The following is a 20,312-nucleotide window of genomic DNA, read 5'->3' as shown; positions in this document are numbered from 1 at the left end:
GCCCCCCCCCCCCCACCCCGTAGTGTAGACCTAGCCTCAGTGAGGCTCTGTGAGAGCACAGAGGTCTGTCAGCACAGAGCAGCTTACAAGATCCTGCCTCAGCAATTTTCTACTGTGTAAACAACCGTGGTTTAATTGTGACAATGCATACAACAGATTCTGAAAGTGAGCTAGTAATGAAGATCTGTAACCTGCAGCAAGATACATAAACAACAGTGAAATCCAATGCAAAACTGTTAGTGTGACAGTGACTATGAGTAATGAATATTGCCACAGGAGTATGATTCACATTTCTATTCTCAATCCAGTTCCTAGTGAAAACCCCAAAACAGGCACTCAGTCACACCTGGTTGGCAGCCTATGTTAAAAAGCCCTTGATTTGATTGAGCATATGAATGAATTAACTTCATCCCTGCAGGTGGGTCCTTCAGAGTAAAGACACATAAGTAATGTGATATGGAGAAGCTTGCACTGGCACAATCAAGGAACTATGGTGTGATTGGAATAACAGAAACTTGGTGGGACAGTTCACATGACTGGAGCACTGTCATGGATGGGTATAAACTGTTCAGGAAGGACAAGTATGGGAGGAAAGGTGGAGGAGTTGCATTGTATGTAAGGGAGCTGTATGATTGCTCAGAGCTCCAGTTTGAAACTGGAGAAAAGCCTATTGAGAGTCTTTGGGTTACGTTTAGAGGCGAGAGCAACAAGGGTGATGTCGTGGTGGGCGTGTGCTATAGACCTCCGGATCAGAAGGATGAGGTAGACGAAGCTTTCTTTAGAAAACTAACTGAAGTCTCCAGATCACAGGCTCTGGTTCTAATGGTGGACTTCAATCACCCTGACATCTGCTGGGAGAGCAATACAGCAGTGCACAGACAATTCAGGAAGTTTTTGGAGAGTGTTGGGGACAACTTCCTGGTACAAGTGCTGGAGGAACCAACTAGGGACTGTGCTCCACTTGACCTGCTGCTTACAAACAGGGATGAATTGGTAGGGGAAGTAGAAGTGGGTGGCAACCTAGGCAGCAGAGACCATGAGATGGTTGAGTTCAGGATCCTGAAAAAAGGAAGAAAGGAGGTAGGGGAAGTAGAAGTGGGTGGCAACCTAGGCAGCAGAGACCATGAGATGGTTGAATTCAGGATCCTGAAAAAAGGAAGAAAGGAGAGTAGCAAAATACGGACCCTGTACTTCAGAAAAGCAGACTTGGTCTCCCGTAGGGAACTGATGGACAGGATCCAACTACGAGGGGGGCAAGGAGTCCAGGAGAGCTGGCTGTATTTTAAAGAAGCCTTATTGAGGGTGCAGGAACAAACCATCCCGAAGTGCAGAAAGAAGAGCAAATATGGCAGACAACCAACTTGGCTTAACAGCAAAATCTTTGGTGAGCTTAAACTCAGAAAGGAAGCTTACAAGAAGTGGAAATTTGGACAGATGACTAGGGAGGAGTATTGCTAGAGCATGCAGGGGTGTAATCAGGAAGGTCAAGATACAATTGGAGTTGCAGCTAGCAAGGGATGTGAAGTGTAACAAGAAGGGTTTCTACAGGTATGTTAGCAACAAGAAGAAGGTAAAGGGAAAGTGTAGGACCCTTACTGAATGGGGGAGGCAAAATAGTGACAGATGACATGGAAAAAGCTGAAGGAGGCAAAAAAAAGCATTGAGTACATCTTCCCAGACAAGGTCAGCTCCCAGACTGCTGCACTGGCAACACAGCATGGGGAGTAAGTGAGCAGCCCTCAGTGGTGAAAGAACAGGTTAAGGACTATTTAGAAAAGCTGGACGTGCACAAGTCCCTGGGTCCAGATCTAATGCATCTCAGGGTGCTGAGGGAGTTGGCTGATGTGATTGCAGAGCTATTGGCCATTATCTTTGAAAATTCGTGGTGATCGAGGGAGATCTCGGAAGATTGGAAAAAGGCAAATATAGTGCCCATCTTTTTAAAAGGGAAGAAAGAGAACCCAGGGAACTACTGACCAGTCAGCCTCACTTCTGTCCCTGGCAAAATCATGGAGCAGGTCCTCAAAGGAATCCATTTTGAAGCACTTGGAGGAGAGGAAGGTGATCAGGAACAGTCAACATGGATTCACCAAGGACAAGTCATGCCTGACCAACCTGATTGCCTTCTATGATGAGATAACTGGCTCTGTGAATATGGGGAAAGCGGTGGATGTGATATATCTTGACTTTAGCAAAGCTTTTGATACAGTCTCCCACAGTATTCTTGCCAGCAAGTTAAAAAAGTATGGATTGGATGAATGGACTATAAGGTGGATAGAAAGATGGCTAGATTTTTGGGCTCAACGGGTAGTGATCAACGACTCGATGTTTAATTGGCAGCTGGTATCAAGCGCCCCGGGGTCGGTCCTAGGGACAGTTTTGATCAACATCTTTATTAATGATCTGGATGATGGGATTAATTGCACCCTCAGCAAGTTTACAGATGACACTAAACTAGGGGGAGAGGTAGATATGCTGGAGGGTAGGAATAGGGTCCAGAGTGACCTAGACAAATTGGAGGATTGGGCAAAAAGAAATCTGATGAGGTTCAACAAGGACAAGTGCAGAGTCCTGTACTTGGGATGGAAGAATTCCATGCACCACTACAGGCTGGGGATCGATGGCTAAGCAGCAGTTCTGCAGAAAAGGACCTGGGGATTACAGTGGACGAGAAGCTGGATGAGAGTCAGCAGTGTGCCCTTGTTGCCAAGAAGGCCAATGGCATATTGGCCTGTATTAGTAGGAGCATTGCCAGCAGATCGAGGGAAGTGATTATTCCCCTCTATTCAGCACTGGTGAGACCACACCTGGAGTATTGCGTCCAGTTTTGGTCCCCCCACTACAGAAGGGATGTGGACAAATTGGAGAGAGTCCAGCGGAGGGCAACAAAAATGATTAGGGGGCTGGGCACATGACTTACGAGGAGAGGCTGAGGGAACTGAGGTTATTTAGTCTGCAGAAGAGAAGAGCGAGGGGGAATTTGATAGCAGCCTTCAATTATCTGAAGGGAGGTTCCAAAGAGGATGGAGCTAGGCTGTTCTCAGTGGTGGCAGATTACAGAACAAGAAGCAATGGTCTCAAGGTGCAGTGGGGGAGGTCTAGGTTGGATATTAGGAAACACTATTTCACTAGGAGGGTGGTGAAGCACTGGAATGGGTTACCTAGGGAGGTCATGGAATCTCCATCCTCAGAGGTTTTAAGGCCCAGCTTGACAAAGCCCTGGCTGGAATGATTTAGTTGGTGTTGGTCCTGCTTTGAACAGGGGATTGGACTAGATGACCTCCTGAGGTCTCTTCCAACCCTAATATTCTATGATTCTGTGCTGCTGTATGTGTTGTCATTCCTCTGTAACTACACAAAGAACCTGTGGTGTGTTCCATGGGCATTACATTTACTACAGGGGGAAAACTGTTTCTCATATTGTTATTTTAGCCCTACTAAACCATAGCAGAAAAGTCACTTTCAAGACTGTTTAGAAGTCATACTTATAATGGGCCCAACCCTGCGATATGCTGACTACCTTCTAGCAGGTGATGAACTCTCTTTAGGGTATGTCTATATTGGCAGAGTTACAGTGCCGGCAGTTACATCGCCGCTCAGAGAGGACTGAAGGGAAACCGCTGTTGTGTGTTCATACTGTCAGCTGCCTGCGCAATAGCGTGTTCACACTTGCAGCACTTGCAGCAGTATTTGGAGTGGTGCACTCTGGACAGCTGTCCCACAGAGCATCTCTTCCTTTTCTGCCACTAAGAGTTATGGGAAGGCGAAGGGGGTCACGGGGCATCCTGGGTCCTGTCCCAATGCCCCATGATGCATTGCTTGGCATCCCAGAAATCTCTGTGCTTCCGTCTGCATTAGACGCCATCTTTCAACGGTTTGTGTACTGCGCGCTCTGCCTCTTCGGTCTGCAGGAATGGATCCCGCACTCTTGACCAATATGCTGCTCGCAATCACTAACACGTCACAAGTGGCAGTGGAGTTATTCCTTAAACTACAAAGGCAAGAGGAGTTCAAGATTGATCTCGCCACGCATAGTAGCTATGACACGAGATTGCTTGTGGCATTCACGGAGGTGCTGACCACAGTGGAACGCCGCTTTTGGGTTTGGGAAACAAGCACTGAATGGTGGGATCACATCGTCGTGCACGTCTGGGATGATGAGCAGTGGCTGCAGAACTTTCGGATGAGGAAAGCCACATTCGTGGGACTGTGTGATGCGCTCACCCCAGCTTTGTGGCGCAAGGACCTGAGAATGAGAGCTGCCCTGTCGTTGGAGAAGCGTGTGGCAATTGCACTGTGGAAGCTGGCTACTCCAGACTGCTACCGATCGGTCGCTAACCAGTTCGGAGTGGGAAAGTTGACCGTTGGACTCGTGTTGACGGAAGTGTGCAGGGCCGGATGAATTACATTCTGCTCCGAAAGACCGTGACTCTGGGCAACATGTGTGACATTGTGGATGGCTTTGCACAAATTGGCTTCCCTAACTGCAGAGGGGCGATAGATGACATACATATTCCAATTTTGGCACCAGACCACCTAGCCACTGAGTATATTAATCGGAAGGGGTATTTCTCTATGGTGCTCCAGGCGCTTGTGGATCACCGTGGGTGTTTCACAGACATTAATGCAGGCTGGTCCAGAAAGGTGCATGACACACGCATCTTTCAGAACAGTGGCCTCTTCAGGAAGCTGCAAGCAGGGACTTTCTTCCTGGACCAGAAGATCACCATAGGGGAAGTCAAAATGCCCATTGTGATCCTGGGAGACCCTGCCTACCCCTTAATGCTGTGGCTTATGAAGCCATACACAAGGAACCTTGACAGCAGCAAGGAGCGGTTCAACAACAGGCTGAGCAAGTGCAGAATGACTGTTAAGTGTGCTTTTGGCCATTTAAAGGCCCACTGGCGCTGCCTATATGGGAGGCTGGACCTGGCTGATGACAATATTCCTGTGCTTATAGCCACGTGCTGTACACTCCATAATATTTGTGACGGGAAGAGTGAAAGCATCACTCAAGGCTGGACCGCTGAGGCTCAGTGCCTGGAGGCTGAATTTGAACAGCCAGAGACCAGGGCTATTAGAGGGGCGCAGCGTGGGGCCATAAGGATCAGGGATGCCTTGAGGGCAGCAATTTGAAGCTGAAAGCCACTAATATTTGTTGCTATGCTCAGGAGTGCAGTGCTTGTAATGCTAGGAGGCGATTGTGATTGGTGCAGACGATGCCCAGTGAAGGTTTAAGAAAATGGCCTGTTGATTTGCAGGGCTCTGTTTGCTTTCAATTAATGGAATAAAGATTGCTTTCAAACCAAAACAATTATTTTATTAAAAAAAAAACAACGGAGGACAGAGACAAACAAAAAAACACATCAGCACTGTGAGGGATGGGGGAAGGGAAGGTCCGAGGGGGAGGTGGGGTCCCGGGACAGTTAAAGATTTGTGTATGTACAGGTATCATATGCAACCTTGTCCTTTGGAGTACAGTGCAGTGGGTACTGTACTTGAGCAGGGCTAAATTGCAGAGGGATGGATGTTGAGTGCAGTGGGTACTGGGAGTCCGCAGGGCTTGGCTGTGACGGGGCAGGAGTGGAATGCAACAGGTACAGGCTGGAGCCAGGAGGTTGATAAGCGGTGTCTGGGGGGCGCATGATAAAGAGTTTTGCGACAGGGAGGGCGGACACGGAGCTGTTTGGTTTGCAGTGCTAGTAGCGCCTGGATAGTGTCTGCTTGGCGCTCCATAACATTTAAGAACTGCTCCGTGGCTTCATTCTGGCATGCTGCGTTCTCCTTTCGGTCCCTCTTCTTGCTGTCCTGCTGCTCCTTCAATTCTTGTTTTTTGGCCGTGGAGTGCACCGTGACATCACGCAGAAAGTCCTCTTTAGTTCTTTGTCGCCGCTTTCTAATTCTGAGCAGCTGTTCAGCCGGCGATAACAAAGAAGGAGGCTGCGCTCCCAAGGTCATATCTGTGAAGCCAAAATGCAACAATTTACAGAAGCAGTATTGTTTGCAACACACAGACCACTGATTTAAAACACAGCTACTATTCACATACCTGTCACTAACTGGCTGACTCCAGGCAAACACACATGAGCCACAAGACCCCCCCAAAATGTTTAGTAACCGCAGGGGCAGTGGAAATCAGTGTTCCAGGACCATACTGTACACTGGGCACTTGGCTCTTAGGGAGAGCCAGCACTGTAGGGGGGACCTTATAATCATTACTGTCCCCACATTTTCCACAGGCTGTATTCATTATGGAAGATATCTCGCTGCAGAGGGTGAGCAGGGAATTAAGGGAGGGTCGTCTCCAAGACTGTGGCTTCCATCCTGGCCCTTATACAGCTCTCCTGTGTGCAGCTATGGTCCCTCCGTCCCCCAGTGACAGCAGAGTGGCACAGGAAAGTTACCCTTAATGAGGCAAGAAACAAAGCAGCTCTGCCAAAGAGCCTGTGGCAGTGGATTGCCCAGTATCTCCATGACAGTTTCCTGGAGATCTCTGAGGCAGATTCCTGTGAGGTGAGGGAGTCAATCAACACCCTGTTCCGCCACTCAGAGTAGGCATGTGATGGTACGCGCATCATACAGACACAAGCCTGCTTTCTGCAACCCTCCTGCCCCCAGCAACTCGCTTCAGCGATTCCCAAAATCAAAGCCACTTACCAGGGGCCTCCTCTCCTGTTTGCACTTCGCCAAAATCCGACAGCTGTGACTGGCTACCCTCCTCCGGGGTAGAGAAGAGCTCCTGGCTGAATGCATCTCTGATCTCCGAGTCGTCCTCTGCCTCTGGGTCCCCCTACCCCTCCACATCCTCGTCCAAGATTTCTTCCTCCTGGCTCAGTTCACTCTCAACTGGCACATGAGCCACCGAAGTATCGACAGTGGCCTTCACAGTGGAGATGGGGTCACCACCGATTATCATGCCTAGCTCTTTGTAGAACCAGCAGCTCGTGGGTGCAGCACTGGATTGGCAGTTTGCCTCCTGCACCTTGTGGTAGGCTTTCCACAGCTCCTTCACTTTGACCCTGCACTGCAGTGTGTCTCGGTCACGGCCCCTTTCTATCATGCATCGTGAAATCTGTCCATAGATATCATACTCCTACGGCTGGAGTGCAGCTGGGACTGGACAGCCTCCTTTCCCCAAATGCTGATGAGGTCCAGCAGCTCGGCATTGCTCCAAGTGGGGGATCACCTGGTGCGTGAAGCAGGCATGGTCACCTGGAAAGATGCGCTGAGACCACTGCATGCGTCACCGAGCAAACAGGAAGGGGACTTTCAGAATTCCCAAGGAATTTAAGGGGTGGGGCTCACAATTGGTCACCTGAGGGCAAGGCAGTAGTGTTCAAACTGATGACCAGAAAGGTGAGAACAGGCATTGTGGGATACTTCCTGGAGGCCAGTTGCAGCGCTGTAATCAACCAGGGTGTCTACACTGGCACTGTGGCGCTGTAGCCCAGGCACAGAAAGCTGTACGCCTCGTCAGGGTGATTTTTTTACCGCGCTGCAACTGTGCAGTTTCTGCGCACTAGGTGGCTTGGCAGTGTGTACGCTTCGGGAGTTACAGCACAGAAAGCTGCTTTACTGCGCAGAAACTGGCCAGTGTAGTCAAGGCCTTACTCTTTACTGAAGTCATGAGCTCATTGAAGGCATGGGTGTGTATGGCAGAAACCTGAATTATTTGTACTGTAATTGGGAAGCAGGAGATAGAAATTGTCTGGATGTATTGCTTGATTGATTGATTTACTGTGCTATAATACATTCTATAAGTGTGACTCTGTTTCAGAATTATTGTAACACAAAGTAAGGCTCCAATCCTGCAAAGACTTAACTTTACATCCCTAAGTAGTTCTACTGAGTTCAGTAGGACTATGCACATGTATGAAGTTAAGTAGGTGTGTAAGTCTTTGCAGGATCAGGACAGAAGGGACAACATACATGCCATACTATATCAATTGAGCATGTGAAATGCCTTTATAGTAAGTGTTATCTTTCAAAATGTCTTTTTACATTTTAGATGATGCTCCTCCTGAAAACACCTTTCCTTTGGCTTTTCCAGAACTAGAACAGCAACTTCAGGTAAACTTTGATTTTTATTTTTAACTGATTCTATACCATGTATATTAGATTAAAAAAAAAAAAACTTGAAACAATATATTTGTGCTGCCATAGTTAAGTTACTGTGAGTGTTTCAGTGGTGCACATCTGAGCTCTAAAAATTTATGGGACTGCCCATTTGCATAGAGAGAGAAACTATATCAACAAGGAGATTGGTTTGAATTTTCAACCCAGTGCAGGGAAATTTGGCCATTGTGGCAGTTTCAATTTTTTTTTTATTTACAAATTATTTGTGTGCAAACCTTAACAGGGCCCATCCTGCTGCCATTGGACTGAATAGGAGTTTCACTGCTGATTTCAATGGGAGAAGGATTGCGCCGATACTTTGTAAAATGGTTTAAAGCCCATATCCAGTCCAAGATCGGCTCCAGGCAAGCTACTTCACTGAGGCTACAAAGCATTCAGTGAAGGTGGGGCAAGAAAGGACTGGTATACAAAGGTTTTTCTTGCATTTCACTCCTAAACTTAATCTTAGGCCATCCTGGTACCAGGTCAGTCTCCAGCATAAATTAGAGCAGGGGTTCTCAACCTTTTTCTTTCTGAGGCCCCTCCCAACATGCTATTAAAAACTCCATGGCCCACCAGTGCCACAACAACTGTTTTTCTGCATATAAAAGCCAGGGCCAGCGTTAGGACGTAGCAAGCAAGGCAGTTGCCCAGGTCCCATGCTACAGGGGGCCCCACAAAGCTAAGTTGCTCAGACTTCGGCTTCCGTCCTGGGTGGCGGGGCTCTGGGTCTCGGCCTTCAGCCCCATGCAGTGGGGCTTCAGCATTCTGCCCTGGGCCCCAGCAAGTCTAATGCCGGTCCTGCTTGGCAGACCCCCTGAAACCTGCTTGCGGCCCCCTAGGGGGCCCTGGACTCCTGGTTGAGAACTGCTGAATTAGAGTATCCTGAAGGTTACCCTAATTTACGCTCTTTGGTCAACAGCCCCCACTACAACAGTCAGTGATCACAAGGATGTAAACACCTCAGCCATGTTCCCTTTGCCTCAGCCACACTTTCGACATAGGAACTGCTACAGTGATGGGGGAATCCTCCTGCCGCCTGCTAAGATGGCTTTAGTGCTGTAGTTTGTGATGCAAGGATAACACAAAGCAGCCCAACTCATCACAGAATCGGACCATTTCTGTGGGTCCATGGAAACTCAGAGGTTTAGGAGGCAAAGAGCTGGCTCCCTGTTCCTAGGGTCAGTGCCCCTCCATAGTAGCAGCAGAATGATGACAGTTTCATTTTTGATGGCTGCTTCAGATCATATCTTTCCCAGGAACATTCAGGCTCATGTAAATGACAGCAGGCATCCTCTGACATTTAAATGCAAAGGCAGGTGCTTTCCTTACGTAAACTGGGAAATATTTTCAAAGGAGCTATGTGGAGCTATGTGTTTTCTTAGCTGTCTTGTCAACTAAGGAGATGATGCCAGGGAGCCACTGGTCTGGAGAAACCTCATTTTCTGTCCTTCCCACTACTCACCAGAAAGATGATAGGGGAAGGGCTGGAGGATAATGGAGGCTGTCCTCACCCTCCCCATCAGAATACAGAGAACAGGGGTGGGCCTGTGGGATTTGTAGGGAAGGTAAGAGGAATGGGCCCAGAATACAGAATTCTGGTGTAAAGCTTGGTGGGGTGTATGATGGTATGTTAGCCTTTCTTCAGTCTGCTGATCTTTCTGCTGGCTCAGAAGGCTGTGGATATTTTCTGCAGCATATAGCCCTAATTTGATTGAGCCAGTAGTTTTTAATGGCTAGAGCACTGCATGGGAGTCAGGAAACCTGGGTGCTATTCCCAGCTCTGCAGTGACTTCCTGTGTGACCCTGGACAAGTCACTTCACCTCTCTGTGCATCTGTTTATCCTGTGTAAAATGGAAATAGTGATGTTTACTTTTCTATGTAAAACACACTGAGATCTCTGGATGAAGAGTGCTATGTATGACTATCTTCGCTGCTTGTGATATTTAAAAACAAAGTTACCCAGATAATCTGTTACTGCTACTTTACATCCAAAGTGACTATTTTTTTAATTTTTAAATTTTTAAAAAATTGTTCGCGGTGTTGGTCCCAGGATGTTAGAGAGACAAGATGGGTGAGGTCATATTTTTTATTGGACCAAATTCTGCAGGTGAAAGAGACAAAACCCATGGGTGAACACTTTTCACAAAACGGTCTTATCTGACCTCTCAGTCCTCATCTACAAAGGAAACCTGCACAACACCTTCAAAAGATGAGCTTGGAAACTTAAATTCATAAGACTGTGTCACCAGATCCCCTCACCACAGGTGGCACCTCCCCCTGGCCACTCTGGGAATTAGCTCTTTCCCAGTCCAAGGCCCCCTTTGGCTACTCGCTGCACACCCTGCTGCCACTCTCTCGCGCTTTCTGCAACTCAAGGTGCTCCTTCTTTGTGACTTGGCCCTCCAGCCAGGTCCCTATGCATGTTTTCCCCCTTCTGAGGTATCAAACTCAGTTCCTTACCTGCAGTCTTAGTCAGCCTTTTTATTCACTGCCCCGATGATGCCACTTTCACAGTGGCTGGTAGACCACCAGGGACCACCCTCTACTCTAGATTCCAGCTCAGGACCCTCTAGTCAGCAGCCAAGGTTTGCACCATCCTGAACCTTGCTTCCTTTTTGCCTGAGCCTTTCGTACTCCTTCTGGCTCTGATACCCACCCCAATCCCCCAGGTTTGCCAGCCCAATCTTTCTCCTCTCAGGGAGTAACTGAAGGCTAATTTCTATAGCCCCAACACACACACCCCTTCTCCCAGGGAGTGACTACAGACTACTTCCCTGCAGCCTCTCTCTGCTATCAGTTCTCTGGCTTTGTAGAACCCCATTCCTGTTCCTACACAGATGATCTTCCCTTAATTAGGGCTTTCCTCTCAGCCTTAGTTCCCCCAGTTTGCAGCCTAATTTATTGGCCCCTCTGGTCTACATTAACCCCTTCAGGGCAAGTGTGAAGAACACACCCTATCACACTCTGCTAGACACTAAAAATCTCTCTGCACTAAAAACCTCTTCTAGACCTGAAGAACAGCTCTGTGTAAGCTCACAAACTTGTCTTTCACCAACAGAAGTTGGTTCAATAAAAGATATTACCTCACCCACCTTGTCTCTCTATGTTTTTATTAAGACTTTTACAACCCACTTTTAGTACATATAATACACTCTCTAAATGTATACTTTCACAATAGACTGAAACTGCTCCTCTGGAAGCATTTAAGTCTGTTGGATAAATAATAGCCTTTTACAAAATATTCTAAATACACAGTAGAAAAATTCTACAAGGAGCCCTCTTGGTCTGTTGAGTCCATAACATTTTTTTTTTTTTTAAGAACTGCCTAAATATTTCCTTCTCCCTAAAGAACTCAAGATGCCACAGCCAATCCGAAGAAACCATCAAAGGCTTTGGGTCAGATAGTGTTCTTTTTATTATCTTTCAGGAACATTTTTGTAATATCAGGGAAGTATACATTATGATGAGTGTCTGGCTGATTCTACCAGATTAATTAATGTTGGTGCTTCATTCTTAGGCCACAGTCCTTCTAACACTTACACACATGCTTACATTTATACACATAAGTAATTACATTGAGTTAATGTGCAAGTGCTCAAGTGATAGCCAGATTGGGCCTTAAGCTCAGACTTTTGTGCTGTGTTTAAATTTAACAGTGAATTCAGCTCAGCCTTGAGTTTCTTTCCTTCCTTTAGTTTGTTTCACAACTATAGTGTAAATGAAATGGATTTTATATTTAATATCTTAAACTTTATTTGTATCTACTGTAAACTAGCTAGGCAATTTTATTTTGATTTTTCTCTGAATCCAAAATGCTAAGTCAATTGCAGCACAACAATGAGAAATCCTTTGACTTAAGTATGCTTGTGTGTATCTTCACAATAAAAATACCAATATTTCAGGCTACAAGGCTTTCCTCACGGTGTCAGGTTTATAGGCAGAGACACTGATATTTTATTAAGAGAAACAAAGTATACATGTAAGTGCAAGGTAAATGGATATACAACGGTTGATACTCAGTTTTTCTTAAAAAGTAACTTACCAATTGGGAGCTCCCAAACTCTTAAAGTAGGATTTTGAAACTTGTAATATCAAAGAGCACAAATGACTGGAACCCTTGTGGTGGGATTTTCAAAGCCACAAAACTAATTTGGGTATTCAATAAGTGACTGAAAATCTCAGCCTTATAGTTTAGTGCTTTTAAGCCAGAATCCTGGGCAGCAGTCTACAGACCAGATATCAGGCAGTGTGCTACTCTCTTCTCTGTTGGATGTGTGGCCTTTCTCCCTAGATGTTAGAGCCCTGAAGAGATACTGGCAGCCTTGAAATGGATCATCCCACTGCCATTCATCACTATCCGGATCCACCCACCCTTTGTGCACTTGCTTGTGGGAGAACTCTGCAGAACTGATCTTGGTACTCCACAGAACGTGTGCACTTCCCATTGAGCTGTGGAGCTTTGTCAGTCCGCTATAAGCAGAGATTCTGCAGAGGTGAAGATCCAGATCTAGAATAAATATTTCTAGATGACTAATTGCAAATATTTAGTGCTTTATAGCCATTCTTACAACAGAGCACTTTTGATAATTGAAAGTTAACTGCTTTTTCTGAAAAATGGAAATCTTCATTCCAGTATTCTGATCTACTTAGTGAAGTCACAGCAAGAACTTTGTTCTAAAAATACATTTCTGAAAGTTCCATTTTCCATTACTCTGCAATGGAAAAATTCCAAGGAGTATTACTTGCTTTGTATTAAACAAAACAAACTGCGGCACAGCTCTGATGGGCTGCATCAAGAAGACATTATAGGTGGGCCTCTAGGGCCCACTAGCCTCAGAAAGTTCAGTGTGTACTAACTACACAGCAGGCTAAACTATCTAAGTAGAAAAGTTGAATCATTCTGACATATTACAATTAATAAAATAAATAAATCCGTATGCAGAAATTACCAGGCTGCTCAACTAAAGCAGAGCTGATATAAATAAAGCTCCCTGTTCTTCCACTTTCTTCAGCATGTTGTCCTTAGCCCCAATTCAGCAAAACACTTAAACGTGTGCTAAGTACCACTGAAGTCAGATGCTTCCTGAATAAGGATGAACTTAAGTACATGCTTATGTGTTTTTCTGAATCGGAGTCTTGGGTCCAGTCGCATGAGTCCAGTTTCCCTCACACTGGACTCATGCAGTCTATGGGAGAGGGGACATGCTTTCTGCATTTGGGAGATTACTGTGAGGAAGTAAAAACCTCTGTCTGTCCCCCCAAAGACTGGTTCTTCTGAGGGGGCTTTCTTGATTAATAGTGCTATGAGAGGTGATTGCACTGCCTGAAATCCCATTTTTTGAACTAAAAGATATGCACCATATTTAGACATCTACTTAACACCTAATGCCTGAAATGGATATTTAGATTGCTGACTACAGATGAACGTGTCCAACTTTAGACACCCAAGTTATTGGGCCCTGTACTATGTCTCTCCAGTCTCTGCTCCCAATATGTTTTGCTCCATCTGTCTCCTCTTCTCTCAGTTATGCTTTCCACTCTCTTTGGGTGTTCCTGTTTTCCCCTGAATAGGGAAGAATGTAGTCATGGAAAGTTGTTCTTATAAAAAATAATGAAACTCCCTTCCATGGCCTTACATGAAATCATGAACTTGATTCTCAGCAGCACTGGTTTTATGCAGTATAACTCTGTTGAAATCAATAGAGTTAGATTAGCATAAAATTGATGTAACAGAAAGACTTGCCTCATTTATGAAGTCACAGGTAAATTTAAGTCAGATTTTATTGGGAAAGTAATGAGAATGTTCAGTGCTATAAAAAGAGAAGTTTGTTATGTGAGAACAGAAGAATGGCCATACTGGGTCCATAATGGTCCATTTAGCCCAGTGTACTGTCTTCTGACAGCGGCCAGTGCCAGAGGCATCAGAGGGAACAAACAGAACAGCACAATTATCAAATGATCCATCCCCTATTGTCCAGTCCCAGCTTCTGGCACTTAGATGTATAGGGATACCCAGATCATGGGGTTGCATCCTGACCATCTTGGCTAATAGCCATTGATGGACCTATCCTCTGGGAACTTATCTAATTCTTTTTTGAACTCAGTTATTCTGTTGGCCTTCACAACATCCCCTGGCAACAAGTTCCACGGGTTGACTGTATGTTGTGTGAAGAAATACTTCCTTATGTTTGTTTTAAACCTGCTGCCTGTTAATTTCATATGTTATGTGGAGGGGTAAATAACAGTTCCCTATTCACTTTCTCCACACCATTCATGATTTTATAGACCTGTATCATATCCCCCCGTAGTTGTCTCTTTTCTAAGATGAACAGTCCCAGTCTTTTTAAACTCTCCTCATATGGAAGCTGTTCCATACCCCTAATCATTTTTGTTGCCCTTCTCTGTACCTTTTTCAATTTCTAATATATATTTTTGAGATAGAGTAACCAGAAATGCATGCAGTATTTGAGGTAGGGATGTACCATGGATTTATGTAGTGGCATTATGATATTTTCTGTCTTGTTATCCATCCCTTTCCTAATGGTTCCTAACATTGTTAGCTTTTTTGACAGCTGCTGCACATTAAACACATGTTTTCAGAGAATTGTCCACAATTACTCCAATATCTCTTTTTTGAGTAGTAACAACTAATTTAGAACCCATCATTTTGTATATATATTTAGGATTATGTTTTCCAATGTGCATTACTTTGCACTTATCAACATTGAATTTCATGTGTCATTTTGTTGCCCAGTCATCCAGGTTTTGTGAGATTCCTTGGTATGTAACAGACAAAATTAGTAGCCAGTCCTGTCTGCTCTCAGCCTTTATAGTGACACTGAAAATTGTAGTGACCATGAATAAAGATGTACAAATTATTTTGCAAAGGTGTAAAAAGTACATTATAATTTTAAATATTCACTTAATTCTAAAAGTGCCTTAATATCCTATATTTGCACTTAATAGTCCATGAACTTATCCATTTGTTCTGTAGTAATAACATTATAATGTTAGCATTTATAAGACATCCATACCAACAGTATTGGGGCACCGTACTAGGACTAGAAAATAACCAACTCTCTCCAGAGTAGATCCAAAGTCTCTCCACTTCCTCCTGAGCGTGGTAGTACAGTTTCTAGACCAATCATCTGACCCATCCTATTACTTTGGAGGAAAATTAATTGATGGATTATGGTTGCACAGTGGAAGTTAGTTACCGCTTACCTGGTCATCAGTTTGGTACATAGTGGTTGCTATTGTTACGGAGGTATGTTGCAGGGCATTGTGATCAACATGGCAAATGCACAAGAGGTCATTACTGGGCTTCCCAAACTATGCAGGATGTGTAGAGGGAACCCAAATATCCATTCTGTCCCTCCACATCAAGCCCAGAGGTACATCTGACAAAAAGGGCTATCATGGTGATGCCAGCTTAATGGATCATAGAGTATGTCTATACTGGAGCTGGTAGTCTAATTTCCAGCTGAGGTAGACATACTTGCACTAGCTCTGATTGAGCTAATGCACTAAAAATAGTAGACGCTACAGTGGTGAGGGCGGCAGGACAGCTAGCCACCGCAAGTATGATCCCATTCAACACCCTATGTATTTAGCCCATCCCGCTGCAGCTACACTTCTATTTTTACCAGACTAGCTTGAACAGAGGTATATCTGTCCAAGCTGGAACTACACCTCCAGCTCCAGTGTAGTCATATCCAGGTTAGCTGATATCTATATGTGTACACAGGCAGGCCAGACACAGTGTATGATGCAAACATTTTTATAAACTCCAGGCTTTTCGGGAGCAGACACATCTGTGTTGCTGCTATCCAACAAAATTTATATTAATGGAATCTTCATCCCCACATTTATTCTCGGTGAGCCTGTGTATCCACTGCTTCCCTGAATTAAGAAGCTATATCCCAACTCACTGTTGTCAACTCTCGTGATTTTATCATGAGTCTCACAATATTTGGTGTTTTTCTTTAAGACCCGGCTCCTGGAGTTATGAGAAGCTCAGCATTTTTTTTTAATGAAAGTTTCTAGCCCTCATGGTTGCAGAGAAAAGCTTGAAAACATGACCTGAGTGCACCCTAAAGGCCCTCAAACAGAAGGTAAATAAAAAGAATCCAAAATGTTTTGTTTTATTATTATTATTAATCTCATGTTTTAAAGCCAATCTCATGATTTTTGAACACTTGGGTTTGGCAGTGCGACCAACTACCCAAACTAGGACAATTCAACTACAAACTTGGTGGGTGTAGGATGGTGATGTATTATGGATTTGAAAGGTTAAGTGCAAAGGGGCAGGTGACAATGGCAAAGAATCACGGAAAGTTGCTTTCTTCAAACAATGAACATCTTCATTAGAATAAGAAAAACAGCATAATCCCAGAAGATTCTCTCTTCTTTGCTATGGAGCTTCTTCCTAGACTCTTCCTCCAGGCCGTCCTGCCTGGCTTCCTGCTACACTGAAAGAAACAGTGCACATATCCTCACACAGAAGGACTGATGACATGCAGTTACAGTACAGGATCTCCGAATGTCTGCCTGTTGCATTCTGGACAAAGTTTGTGCAAGCCTGACCGAGTGTTCAATAAACTATGGAGGCTTTAGGCCTTGCCGCAAATTAGGCACAGCTGGACAGACAACATCATCACCTGAACCTGTGACTTTAGTCAATGCTGCTTGTATTAGCTCAGTGAACCAAATGAGAGTTGCTGTGGGCACATATTTTGCCAGTGCAAGGGAATGAGGTTGGATGACGCTAAAATAAGGATTAAATGTTGGCAACTGCTGCTATTAAATATAACAATGTTTCCTTTGTGGCGGCGTGTGGTTTTTTTTTAAATCTTTTGTTGCAGATATGCTTTTATATATTAACTGTATGGCATAGTGAAATGATATTATATTGAGAATAAACTAAAGTATGCCTGTTGGACTCAACACAAATCCTGTAAATCAAATCGATTAAGTATTCTAATATGCAGGCCAGACACAACCAGTGGCCAGTGCAACCTAACAAAACATTACCAAAAAAATGCACAGACTTTAAGGACAAGAAATGCATGTTCTGGGAATTCCCATTCTCTTTTTCCCTGCTCTTTAGTAGGTTGGATTGCTGTGAAAATGCATTGTTGGGAGCCAACAGGACACTAATAATTACGTGTCATTGTTCTGTGAAGGTGAGATGACGATATTTGCTGAACCACTACAATAGCTTCTTTGAGATAATGGTGCTTGAGGCCTTTGCCCTTGCATTTGTTCTTTCAGGACTTGCCTCTGCAGACTCATTTCTTGGTGGTAACAGATTTATTCCCTCATTAATTCTCTGTCCTCTTGCCTAAATCAAAAATACTTTCTCCTTTCTGCAAGTAAACATTTTAGCAGAATGCTCCTCTGCAGGTCAAAAAAGAGAACTTTTCTTGTTTTCCCATTTCCTTCCCCAGAGATGGCACTTGTGATGCCAGATGCCCAGCACCTCTCCTGCCCTGTAATGAATTTGGTGCAGTAGTGGCCGGTAGCCAGTGGGCTAACTAATCAGCCTGTGCACTAAAGTACACTCTCCAGCTACAGGATTCCAGTCCTCCTTTCTTCAGCGGTTCTATTTTATTTCTTCAAAATAACACAAGTTCTGTATACCAAACTATCCTTTCCTCCCCTTGACTCAGGTTCCTCCAGAAGATTTTATTTACTCCCCCTGCAGGATCACACTCCACAGGCCCTCTGTCTGGGAGTTAAGGCAAGTCTCCCTGCTTCTGCCTGAGAGTCATACATAAACCCGTTTCTTTCCCCTGACCTAGGGACTCCTGCAAGAGCCTACCCACTCTGTGTAGCTTTCTGGTTCAACTGAGCTACTTGTAGTTTTTTTGTGAGGACCAAGTGATCAAGTTTTCACCTCATCTGTAGCCTCACAGCATCAGCTGTGAGGCAGCTGATTTATCACAGGGGGGCTGGATCTAACTCTCTTTAAGTAGCCAGCTAGCCTACGACATTATCACTGAAATGAGAAAGTTAGCACATTAAGTAGTGGCACATCCAATCCTCAAAATAGCAAGAAATATGATAGTGTTGGTTTCAAATTCCAATTTCTTCTTACAAAGCACTTTGTTTTGGTGATTCTAAGGGTACGTCTATACTTACCTCAGGGTCCGGCAGTAAGCAATCGATCTTCTGGGATCGATCCCGGAAGTGCTCGCCGTCGACGCCGGTACTCCTGCTCCGCGAGAGGAGTATGCGGAGTCGACGGGGGAGCCTGCCTGCCGCGTCTGGACCCGCGGTAAGTTCGAACTAAGGTACTTCGACTTCAGCTACGTTATTAACGTAGCTGAAGTTGCGTATCTTAGTTCGAAGTGGGGGGTTAGTGTGGACCAGGCCTAAATTGTAAAGACACAAGACAACACCCGTCCCAAAAAGAAAGTAGGAAACAAAGTTTGGGCTGGGGGACAAATGGTGGAGTGTCGTTCAAGAAGACTAACAAAGATTACTTATTGCAGACAAACAGGAGCCTTGACAGACCCTGAGGGCCCACTAAGGGAAAGGAAGGCCCTGTTCAATAAAGTTTTAGGCAAAAGTGATAAGTTTGCTTATTCTCAGTCATGGATGATAGCTGAGAACACACTGTGACGCTAGAGAGGCATAGAATCATAGATTATTAGGGTTGGAAGGGACCTCAGGAGATCATCTAGTCCAACCCCCTGCTCAAAGCAGGATCAATCCCCAACTAAATCCCCAAATGGCCCCCTCAAGGATTGAACTCACAACCCTGGGTTTAGCAGGCCAATGCTCAAACCACTGAGCTATCCGTCCCCCCAATAGTGAACATCTATGGGAATACCTGGAAATTAACGTTTCCACCAAATTTGATTGCCAAGCTAGAGCATTTAGAGATTATTCCAGAGCAAATTATGGCTCATATAAACTCTCTCTGCTAAATTGAACATTCTGGTTGGCAGCCAGGGAGTTGGACAAAGCATTATACCTTGCATTTTACCTGTGGGTGATAGAGAGCAGTTTGCTATCAAATAATAAGTCTGCCTGTATTTCATATAGAGCTGGTAGAATTATTTTTCATGAACAACGTAGAAACTTTTTGCAAATACCTTTCCCTGAAATTTCAAGTTCTCAAAAAATTTCAGTTACTCAGTAAGCTTGTCAAAAATAGAAAAAATAAAATAAAAAGGTTTTGATGGAATTTCAAAAATTCTCAACCAGCTTTAGTTGCATGCCAGTTTAGTTTCATTAAATAAAAAAGGCAGAATGAAATGTGACTGCCCCTGGATAATAGAAGATTGCTAAATAGGTCCCCTAGCCCAGCATGTGTATGAGCAGATACGATGTAATGTACATGCTGTCCAACGTGCAGCTTATTGCAATAAAATTCTCTTGGTTTGACATTGTCCATATTTCAGTGCACAGTGGCTAGATGCAAAGTATGGAAAACAAATAAAATAAAAAGTCAAGCAGAAAAGGTACTCTTGGGAATAATGTTGTGTTGGGAGGGAGATGGAGGTGATAACAAGCCTTCTCTATCTTCTGTGGAACCTCAGATTAAAAAATTTAATATTCTCTCTCAAATGCAGCCTTAAAAATAAATCAAGCATTATTAGTAACGGCTTTTCTTAAGTCCTCAGATGGTCACAAAACGAGATCAAACTAGCTAGAGACATAAAAGGTAGCAAGAAAACATTCTACAAATACATTAGAAGCAAGAGGAAGACCATGGACAGGGTAGGCCCGTTACTCACTGAGGTGGGGAAAACAACAGAAAATGTGGAAATGGCGGAGGTGCTTAATGACTTCTATATAAGATGTAGTAATTTAATGTGAGGAATTCTAAGAGTGTTAGTTCATCCCAATTTGCAGCAGTTGTGTCAGATAAGAGATATGGGATTTCACTGATGCAACCCAGGTCTATGGAATAAGGAATACCTGAAGTCGTTGCAGACCGGGGTACCTCTTTGGTACCTTCTGTCCCCTTCATACTGTGGAAGTGTAGGGGATTCAGCAGAGCAAGGTGAATCCTTGGGGTAGGCAGTGGAGAGTCTACCCTGAGTTATGAGCTCTATGATAGATGTAAACACCGCGATGGACTCTCCTGAAATGCCTTGTATGAGATAGGGCAGATAGTGCCGCTCTCCAGTGTTAAATTTTCATATAAGTTGTGGCATGTCATTTAAAATCCGTCCCTGTG

The 20,312-nt window shown here is 44.5% G+C and overlaps 1 protein-coding gene across 4 annotated transcripts in view; it reads left to right on the top strand.

The window, feature by feature from the left end:
- LOC112105892 (MAP3K7 C-terminal-like protein) overlaps positions 1-20,312 on the top strand; it is a 71,233-nt gene that overhangs the window by 35,319 nt on the left and 15,602 nt on the right. For all 4 annotated transcript variants that reach the window (XM_026651446.2, XM_024198888.3, XM_024198883.3 and 1 more), the window contains one exon: positions 8,009-8,070. In XM_026651446.2, coding sequence (XP_026507231.1) covers positions 8,009-8,070 — 62 coding nt within the window. The remainder of the gene's footprint in view (positions 1-8,008; positions 8,071-20,312) is intronic.

The sequence above is a fragment of the Terrapene carolina genome, unplaced genomic scaffold (assembly GCF_002925995.2).
Source record: "Terrapene carolina triunguis isolate 2854851 unplaced genomic scaffold, T_m_triunguis-2.0 Scaffold30, whole genome shotgun sequence".
Lineage (NCBI taxonomy): Eukaryota > Metazoa > Chordata > Testudines > Emydidae > Terrapene > Terrapene triunguis.
This window is presented reverse-complemented; position numbering and strand designations above follow the sequence as displayed.